Here is a 10,640-nt window from a genome sequence, read left to right as displayed (position 1 = left end):
ACCAGGAAAATTTAGTGCCCCTCAGGATGTTTGTAATAGTATCATTATAGCTCACAGTATCAAATTCTTGCTGTGTCAAAAACTGTTCTAAGCTCTTTATCATAGCAAATTTTGAGGCCAGAACTAGTATTACTCAATTCTATAGTATCTTTGATACAATGAGATGGATAAATTGTCTAAGATTATGGAAAATGGGAAGGTAAGTGGTTAAATCATGGTAAAACCCAGGAGTTTGACCCATTATTCATTTTTAACCAATCTATTACTTCTGTCTGCCCAGATTATTAAACATAAGGAGGAAAACACTTAGGTTTAAATAAACTATCTAATGCCCTAAACTGAGATTTGAAAAGATTGACATGACTGAATTTTTATTTTAAGTTGTCATTCTTTATTATCTCGTAGACAAAGTTTTACTTGTCTTCAAGGTCAGCCTGTATTGTGATGGAAAATATTTTAGATGAGTTCAATTTTAAGTTTGGATCCTTAAACAATATCAGATTTTCACTAGCTTTTGTTTAATTGCTTCATCACAAGCAATAAATGAGAATATTGTCATTGAGAATTTGAGTTTACTTCAAACCCAATACGATGGAATTTCTTTATTTCAAAGATTTTTAAGGCACTTTTGTAGAACTCAAGTAATTATTACAACACAACAAGGAGTCTACCACTATATTTTAGGTGGCATTTACATCCCTGGAGAGATTAGAGTGTTCAAAATAACAGACTAGACTGGATATATTGAATAGTTGTTGGAATCAGATAGTATAGATTTCTGAATGTTCTTCTCAAATCCTGAAATTTATATGTGTAAAGCATGTATTAAATATATGTAGTATTAGGCTGATCTTTGATACAGGGCTTTGATAATAATAGCATGTAAGGAGATTAAAGTGCAACATAGATAATATTCTTTGGAGCAGAGCAATCTCGAAGATGAATTTAAAGAAAGCATGATTTTTCATCTTTTTTTTTTTTTTTTTTTTTTTTTTTTTTGCGATGAGGTCTCTCTGTGTTGTCCAGGCTGGAGTGCAGTGGCTATTCACAGGTGAAATCATAGCATACTGCAGCCTCGGATTCGTAGGCTGAAGCAATTCTCCTGCCTCAGCTTATCTACTAGCTGAGATTACAGGCATGTGCCCCTGTGCTTGGCTTAGATGATTCTTTAAAAAAAAAAAAAAAAAATCAGAGTCTAGCCCTGTTGCCCAGGCTGGGGTGCAGTGGTAAGATCATGGCTCACTGCAGCCTTGCACTCCTGGACTCAAGTGATCCTCCCAACTTACCTCCCAAGTAGCTGGGACTACAGGCAGGTACCGTCACTCCTGGTTCATCTTTTTATTTTTTGTGGAGACAGGGTCTTACTGTGTTGCCCATGCTCATCTCAAAGTCCAGGGCTCAAGAAATCCTTCTGCCTTGGCCTCCCAAAGTGCTGAGATTATAGGTAAGAGCTACTGTACCTGGACAAAGGATTATTTTTGAAACCCAAATTTGAGGCTAGAAGATGAGGGCCAATATATATCTTAAAGCACATAGGATAAAGATATGAGATGAAAATAATGAAATAAAACAACATAGGAAGGATAGATACAGGAGGTATGAAAATCAATATGTAAAACCAGTAGTAATTCCAGAAGCATAAAAGAAGAATTGATTTAATTGAAGTAGACAGAGGAGAAAAGAAACAAGAGAGAAAAGTATTTTAAGGGTGTTACCTTAATTGGTGTTAGAGGAAAGTAAAAAGAAAACAACATGTTGGTGAGAAAAAATAGTTGATGTATTTTAAAATAAGAGAGGAGAACTGTATCACTAGAAAAGGGGCAGAACAGAATAGAAAAGTATAATAATACTTCCAAGGTAATCTGGACGTAGTGAAATGAATACAGTTTTAATAAATCCAAGCAAAAATTTAAAAATGAAATAACCACTTTTTGCTGATGACATGATTGTCAACCTAGAAAACCCAAGACATTTCAGTAAAAAACCACAAAGTGTAGCAAGGTGGCTACATATATACAAATAAATTTTACAAGAAAAATAAATAACTTTTTCCCATTTTTGCACTTTTCATTCTGTGGTGTATTTTTCCACTTAGAAATTAGGAAGCACAAGTTTCTCTACTACCCGATTTAACTCTTTAAATTTGTAGATGACTTTGTTTACATTTTTTCTTCTTGATTATACACTAAAGCCCAAACTAAATTTCAGGCTACATGATTAAAAGATACCAAATATTTAGATATGCAAAAAATTCTGGGGCTTGCTCTCTGTGAATCTTGTACTTTGTAAATTCTAACTGTGTAAAATGGCAAGATAACCTTGTAATCTTGAGTAGAGTAATAGACATTTCTATCATTATCCCATAGCCAGAATGTCAATTTCAACTTAAAAATTATGTTTTTATTCCTCTTTTGCTCTTCAGTTAACTTCAGGGTCAGCTTTGCACATGAAGTTGATGAATGAAGGAAATCACTCAGTGGTGTCTGAATTTTTCTTGTTGGGACTCACGAGTTCTAGGGAGATTCAGATTTTCCTTTTTCTGTTTTTCACAGTATTTTATGTAGCAAGTATGCTGGGAAACATTCTCATTGTGCTTACTATAATCTCAGACCATCGCTTACATTTCCCGATGTACTTTCTGCTGGCAAATCTCTCCTTCATTGATACAGGTGTTTCCAGCATTGCAACCCCAAAGATGATTTACGATCTTTTCAGAAAACATAAAGTCATCTCCTTGAAAGGATGCATTACTCAGATGTTCTTTATTCACACTGTCGGTGGTACAGAGATGGTGCTGCTCATAGTCATGGCCTATGATCGGTATATTGCTATCTGTAAGCCCCTCTACTACCCGAACATCATGAGCCTAAGAATGTGCACTTCTTTTACGGCTGTTGCTTGGACCATTGGACTCATCCATTCTATGGCCCAGCTGGCTTTTGTTGTAAACTTACCCCTTTGTGGCCCCAACAAAATAGATAGTTTTTATTGTGATGTTCCTCGGTTCATCAAACTTGCGTGTACATACACATATAGACTGGAGTTTCTGGTCACTGCCAACAGTGGTTTCATCTCCATGGGCACCTTCTTCATCTTGATTGTGTCCTATATCTTTATCCTGGTCACAGTTCGTCGATACTCTTCAGCAGGTTTGTCCAGGGCCCTTTCCACTCTCACAGCTCACATCACTGTGGTGGTTTTCTTCTTTGGTCCTTGCATTATTGTCTATGTGTGGCCATTTCCTACCTTACCTATAGATAAAATTTTAGCTATCTTTGATGCCCTTATTACTCCTTTTATGAATCCTGTCATCTATACATTTAGAAATAAGGACATCAGGTGACAATGAGGAGACTGTTTCTTAAGGCTTTAAGTATCAGGCAGAGTTCTTTTATGCCCAGTCCAAGAAATTCAGACTCATCTTGACCGTTCTTAGAAAGTAATCTCTTTAATTGAACATTGCACGCATCATCTTAATTGAATTAGTGTTTTCAGTATCTACTGAGAGATTTCAGTGAAATCTCTCCTCAAAGAATTCTGTTCTGATCTGGTCGGTCCTTCATGGAGAACCCTTGCTTGAAGAATCCTAAAAATATTGATGAGGAGTGAATATTCACTCACTCTGTGAATGTAGCATCCTTGTTTATTTGTAAAGATTTTAGTGATGTCGATTGCTAAAATCTCACATACTGGGCACATTTCCCATTAATACCAAATTTTGGACACTATTATCCCTGGCATGGATTCTCAAAGGCTTATCTCTTCTAATTCACGTGTGTACCTGTATTCATGTCTTCGGAGTTTCTCAGTGTCTATGTACTGAGGAAAATGAAGCTAATGGCTTAGATGGCTTTGAGCATTTGAGGCTTTTGCCATCTTAATTTGTTCACCAACCCTGAGATTTAGTTAACACTAAGATTTTTAGATTTCGTTATAATTGGAAGGTAAATTTTGAGGAAAATCATAGAGAGGCAACTCAGGAAACTTTATTATTAACCACGAAAACATTTTGAGACCAGGAGATGTAAATTCCTATACCACACAATGTGTGTGATAATTATTTTTGTCCCAATTATTTCCTAAACAATAATTTTGTATATTGAAAAGTATATAAATATTAAATGATTATAAATGGATTAAATATTTTGAAGAGGAAAAGAAGACACACTTGTGTATTAATAAATAAAAATGCAAAATATTTTCCATTTTATGTGAACCAGATTAACAACTAAATAAAGAGCAAATGATATATATGATTGCACCACTGCACTCCAGTCTAAGTAACAGAGAGAGGCCTTGTATTAAGGAAAAGCAAATACAAAGAGTAGATATTACAAAACTGTCTATAAATGAAGAGATATAAAGCTATAATTAAGAAATACGTTAAGCTTTCCACATGATAAAATTTATTTTATATAATTATTCAAAAAAATAAGTATACTATTCAAGAAGAGTATAAATAATTGTTCAAAGAGAGTATTTCACTGCTTCTCTGGGTTACCAAAAGAGTAGGAGCAGCATACATGTAAGTCTACTGTTATTCCAGTGTGGATTAAACAACCTGTTAGGCAACTGGCCTGCTCTTCATGAACTCCAGAATGACCTGTAGCGATCCTTGTAGTGGCAGCAATAGGCTGTTAGTAAGAAACTGGAAGCATAATGTTCAAGGCTGAAATGAATATTTCTGACAAATCTTCACCCTCTCCCCGGCACAAATTTGCCACCAAATCTTAGCTATGAGGGTAAACACTCTTGAACTTGAGAAAAGATGTGTGGGCATTCCTGTTTTGTACCACTTGCTTTCATGCTTGGAAAACTTTCATCCTAAGTGTTGCATTCGTCTGAAATAGTCTCCCATATTTCTAACACCAGTCCTGGTTTCTTTACTGAACTCCAGATAACATAACTTGAAAGAGCAATTCCATAAATAACTTTTATGAAACTTGTCACCTTCCCCGTAGAAACCGGGGTTTTCTGCATTCTCACCTAGGTTGGTGATACCACCCAGTTTTTTAAAGCTAGAATCTTGAAGACAGAGATTTTGTCCAGTCTACTAGAATATTGTCTGTTATTTTTAATATTGCTTGTGTTTGTTCCTTTCTCTTCAGTGTCATTTCCTTGGGTCTTCCCAAGATCTTTTATTCCTCAAGACCTCTTATATCCCTTTAAAGCTAGAATCTTGGAGATACAGAGATTTTGTCCAATCTACTAGAATATTGTCTGTTATTTTTAATATTACTTGTATTTGTTCCTTTCTCTTCAGTGTCATTTCCTTGGATCTTCCCAAGATCTCTTATTCCTCATGTCCTAATTGGTCTCTGAGGATAGAGCCTCCCCTTCCTCCCAGAATCTCCCCCACAAAGCCACCAGAGGGATTTTCTATAATGTGAATCTGGTAATATGACTGCTCTCAGAAACCATCTACCATATAGGGTTGGAATTCTTTTACTTCTCGAGATGTCTTGTACAGGATTTATAAAATCTTGGGTTTTGTATGATGGTAGATATGTTAATGTCACATTTTGGCAAAGCACATGGAAATGTGAGCAACCAAAACCTGGTCTCTCTGGCACGAATGCGGACCTTCAAGAATTAATGTTTGTTGTACACGTTATAGCATAGAATGAACCATAATAAGTTTAGATCACTGGTTGTGGCTCTGGAAGACAAACATTGAAAAATAGCTTTAATGCTTGCCACAGGATGTGGCAACACTGTAGGGACTGGGATTTTTAGGGCTGCTGATCTAGGACATTCAGAATGCAGAAAACTGGAGAACAGTTTGTGGAAATCATTTCCTTGGGATGAGTTTGAGCTGACGTATAATGTATGCTGATACCACTGATAGAGATCATGAGGTTAAAAAAAAATATGATCTAAGAATCTGTACATTTTAATTATTTTAGGAATGCCAAGATTATTAATAATGTGCAGCCCTGAGTCTGAGTTGAAAGTTTCATTGGGTTTTTGACAAATTTTCTTATGATAGCTTTACAGATAAGATTGCAAAATGTAGACTGGATGATAATAAAATTGAATGGGGTCCAAATTATCTCAGTAATTATGTTCTAAATGTGTATGTCAGAGGAATTTTGCTTATTTTTGAGGATTCTTCTTTCTTAACAGCAGTTTTCTAGTCACGAAATAATACAAGTCTAGTTCTTTCTTACAGCAGTTTTCTGATTACAAAATAATATGTCTATTAAAGAAAATTAGAAAAATATACAGAAAATTTGCTTGTATTTGAATAATATTTTTCAAGGAGCAGTGACAAATAGGCACGTGGATGTCTCTCAGCTTAAACAAGAATAGAACCAGAATTTTTTTTTAATTATTATTTTTTTAGAGAGCATTTCGCTCTGTCACTCAGGCTGGAGTGCAGTGGCCGATCTTGGATCACTGCAATCTCTGCCTCCTGAGTTCAAGTGATTCTCCTGCCACAGCCTCCGGAGTAGATGGGTGAGTACAGGTGCTCACCACCAAAGCCGGCTAATTTTTGTTTTTTTTGGTAGAGACAGGGTTTCACCATGTTGGCCATCCTGGTCTCTAACTCCTGTCCTCAAGTGATTACCTGCCTGGACTCCCAAAGTGTTGGGATTACAGGAGTGAGCCACTGAGCCCAGTCATTCATGAGTTTCTTCTTTAAAGATGGTTAGTAGCTCTAGTAAGAGCAACAGCTAAGGAAAGAGTTTACAAGAAAATATAATTCATCAACTCTGTGATATATTAAACAGTGTTATTAATAGTGAAAATATTTCATTGAAGATGGAATTCTCCTGGTTCTAGTAGATTAATAATTTTGCTTTTCTGTTAAGAAGATTAACTACTATTTCAAATAATTTTCAAAAATTATTTAGATTATTATATAAATAATGAAATAATGGTTGTGTAAAATTTATGTCTTAAAAACTAAAGCTTGCCTTATGAAAATTTCATTATCAAAACCATAAAGAAGCAATTTATATTAATAGTAGTGATATAGATAGATACCCTGAGATTATGAATCAAAACTTGTTTTCTTACTGCAGAAGAAAGATATCTTGAGAGTTTATTTTCTCAAACACTCAAATGGTATAATAAAAATAAATCTATGTCAGGATGACAAAATGAAGGCATACTTAGAAAATTTGTGAATAACATAAAAATGAAAAGAAAAAAAGAAAAAGGATGACAGGAGGTTACAAAAGCCTCGTCGGGTGCAGTGGCTCACACCTGTAATTCCAGCACTTTGGGAAACTCAGGCTGGCAGATCAGGAGGTCAGGAGTTTGAGACCAGCCTGGCCAACATAGTGAAACCCTGTCTCTACTGAAAATACCAAAATTAGCTGAGGATGGTGGCACACACCTGTAGTCCCAGCTACTTGGGAGGTTGAGGCAGGAGAATTGCTTGAACCCTGGAGGCAGAAGTTGCAGTGAAACGAAATCCCACCACTGAACTCCAGCCTGGGCGATAGAAGAAAAAAAAAAAAAAAGCACTCAGATGCATCAAATTAAAAAAAAAAATGAGAGCAGGAAAAAGAAATACATGAAATTCTATATTTTCATATAAAAAAACAAATTTGCATAACGTTATTCTGGGTCTTCTTCTTCTCCATATAAACCATTTTTTTTTTTACCATGCCCCCACCCCAAGTCATAGTCTTGCAGTGTTGCCCAGGCTGGAGTACAATGGCGTGATCTCTGCTCACTGTAACCTCCACCTCTCGGGTTCAAGCAATTCTCCTGCCTCAGCCTCCCAAGCGGCTGGAATTACAGGTGTGCACCACCACCCTGGCTAATTTTTTTGTATTTTTAGTAGAGACAGAGTTGCACCATGTTGGCCATGATGGTCTCCATCTCCTGACCTCGTGACCTGCTTGCCTCGGCCTCCCAAAGTGCTGGGATTACAGGCGTGAGCCACTGCATCTAGCCTCATATAAACCTTTTTATTGATAATCAGCTTATTGACATCCTAAAATAACAGAGTTTACCGAGTATTAAAAAAAATCACAAATGGCTATTCAATTTTGTCAAGTGCTTTTCCTGTGTCTATTGATATAACAGTGTATTTTTTTCTTCTTTAGCTTATTGATTTAATGGATTACATTAAATGATTTTTGAGTGTTGAGCCAACCTTGCATACCTGGATAAATCTCACTTGCCCATGGTGTATAATTCTTTTTATATATAATTATCCCTCAGAATCTTTGCAGGATTATTGCCAGGACCCCTTGGATATCAAAATCTGGATGCTGAAGTACCTTATGTAAAATGACATAGTATTTACATATAACCTATGCACATCCTCCTGTATACAGTCATGTGTTGTATAATGATGTTTCAGTCTATTGTGAACTGCATATATCACTGTGGTCCCATAAGATTACAATAGAACTGAAAAGTTACTATCACCTAGTGATGCAGCCATTGTAACATTTTCATACAATATTGTGATAATGGTACAAATAAACCTACTGTGCTCTCAGTCATATAAAAGTATAGAACATACAGTTATGCACAGTACATAATAATTGATAATAAATGACTGTTTTTACTGGTTTATGTATTTACACCATACTCTTTTTTTTATTGTTATACTTTAAGTTCTGGAGTACATATGCAGAATGTGCAGGTTTGTTACATAGGTATAAAAGTGCTATGATGGTTCGCTGCATCCATCACCCTGTCATCTACATTAGGTATTTCTCCTAATGCTATCCCTCCCTTAGCCCCCCAGTTCCCCGGCAGTCCCCAGTGTGTGATGTTCCCCTCCCTGTGTCCATGTGTTCTCAAAGTTCAACATCCACTTATGAGTGAGGACATGCAGTGTTTGGTTTTCTGTTCTTGTGTCAGTTTGCTGAGAATGATGGTTTGCAGCTTCATCCATGTCCCTGCAAAGGGCATGAACTCATCCTTTTTTGTGGCTTCAGAGTACTCCATGGTATATACTTTTTATTTTAGATTATACTCATTCTACTTATGAAAAAAGCCCCACTAACTGCAAACCTGCCTCAGGTGGGTCCTTCAAGAGGTATTCCAAAAGAAGGCATTGTTATCATAGAGGATGACAGCTCCATGTATGACATTGTCCTTGAAGATCTTTCAGCAGGATAAGATGTGGACATGGAAGACAGCGATATTGATAATCTTGATCCTATTTAGGCTTAAGCTAATGTGTGTGTTCTTGTCTTAGTTTTTAACAAAACAGTTTGAAGAGTAAAAATAAATAAAAAGCTTACAGGATAAGAATTTAAAGGGACAACATTTTTGTAGAGCTATACAATGTGTTTGTGTTTTAAACTGTTATTACAAGAGTCAAAAAGTTGAAAAGAAAAAGTTCATAAAGTAAAAAGTTACAGTAAGCTGAAATTAATTTATTATTGAAGAAATAAAAATATTTAAAAAATAAATTTAGTGTAGCCTAAGTGTGTCTTTTTTCCGAAGTGTTTCACACTTCAAATTTTTATATTTAAATCTTGGACATTTCTGGAGTCTCCTCCCGTCTCTGTCTACTAAAGGTTTGGAGGAAATATTAAATTCAAATACTAGTTCCTTGGCACTAACTAGAGAGGATGACTTCATAAAATAAACTCTTTGGAGTATTCTTTCTTCATATTTTTAAGATAAAAATTGTTGAATAAAAATTTTCTATTAAAAAATTGTAAGAGGTTATTTAGATATCCAATTCCTTTTCCCAGAGGTAAGCATTGCTAGTTTTTTTTTTGTATCCTTTATATCTGATTGCTTGTGCATATATAAAATATTAAATATTATGTCTTATCCTTTCACTTTAAAAAATATGATTTCCTATTATTTGGAAGCATTTCATATCTGTACAAAGAGAGCTTTCCCAAGCTTTTCTTTTTGTTTCAAATAATTCTATTATATATTCTATGATTTATTTAGCTAATTCCTCACTAATGAACATTTTATCCAATTTTGTACAATTACAACTATCTTAAAAATTATTTTGTCTAAAAAAGCACGTATCGTCACTAACACCATCTGATACACAGTCCATTTTCAAGTTTTCTCAGTTTTCACAAAGATATTTCTACAGCTTTTATTTTTACCTTGGATATATCTATGAAAAGTTATTTCATGTTTTAAGTTTCTTCCCCTCTATTCCTCTTTTTAAATTAAATTCAAGATTTCTTGGATTGTGATTATAGTATGCTATTTGCATTATTTTCAATTTTTGAGATTTCTTGTGGTATAATATGTGGTCACATTTATGGTTTACCTGGATACTTGAAAAAAAAGGAATAATCCATTTTAGGTTTCAGAGTATGATGTTACTTAGATCTACATTATTATTTCTGTACTTTAGGTCTTTTACATTAGCCTTACATTTTTTTTATCTCTTTTTCCCTCCATTTGTGATTCACTTATAGCTTTCTCTGTTGGCTTGCCGGGATTCTGGGTGACAATTCCCTTGGATAAATGAACTTATATTGGTGATCCCAAGTCTCCACACTATCATTTGGTCAGTACTCCCTGTGTGCCAATTAGCCATATCTTTCACAATAATAGCATTTTTATAGTTGTTTGTACATGAAGCAATGCTAGTTCTAACCACGGTTGAGTGTGGTTAAATCTTTGGAAACAGACACACCTTTGGTCTTTAAAAAAGTACATTGGTGGCAACATAGAAATGGTTA

General features: G+C 35.1%; 1 protein-coding gene across 1 annotated transcript; it reads left to right on the top strand.

Annotated features, from left to right (window-relative positions):
• The first annotated feature begins 2,455 nt into the window (after positions 1–2,455).
• LOC101039947 (olfactory receptor 4F3/4F16/4F29-like) lies at positions 2,456–3,343 on the top strand. Its single transcript, XM_003935817.3, has one exon. It carries the CDS (start codon positions 2,456–2,458, stop codon positions 3,341–3,343), a length of 888 nt encoding a protein of 295 aa, XP_003935866.3.
• Positions 3,344–10,640: the final 7,297 nt, after the last annotated feature.

Source organism: Saimiri boliviensis, chromosome 2, assembly GCF_048565385.1.
Source record: "Saimiri boliviensis isolate mSaiBol1 chromosome 2, mSaiBol1.pri, whole genome shotgun sequence".
Classification (NCBI taxonomy): domain Eukaryota; kingdom Metazoa; phylum Chordata; class Mammalia; order Primates; family Cebidae; genus Saimiri; species Saimiri boliviensis.
This window is presented reverse-complemented; position numbering and strand designations above follow the sequence as displayed.

Excerpts from the sequence above, each read along its gene's own strand:
- LOC101039947 (XM_003935817.3), top strand. The coding sequence starts at position 2,456 with ATGAATGAAGGAAATCACTCAGTGGTGTCTGAATTTTTCTTGTTGGGA.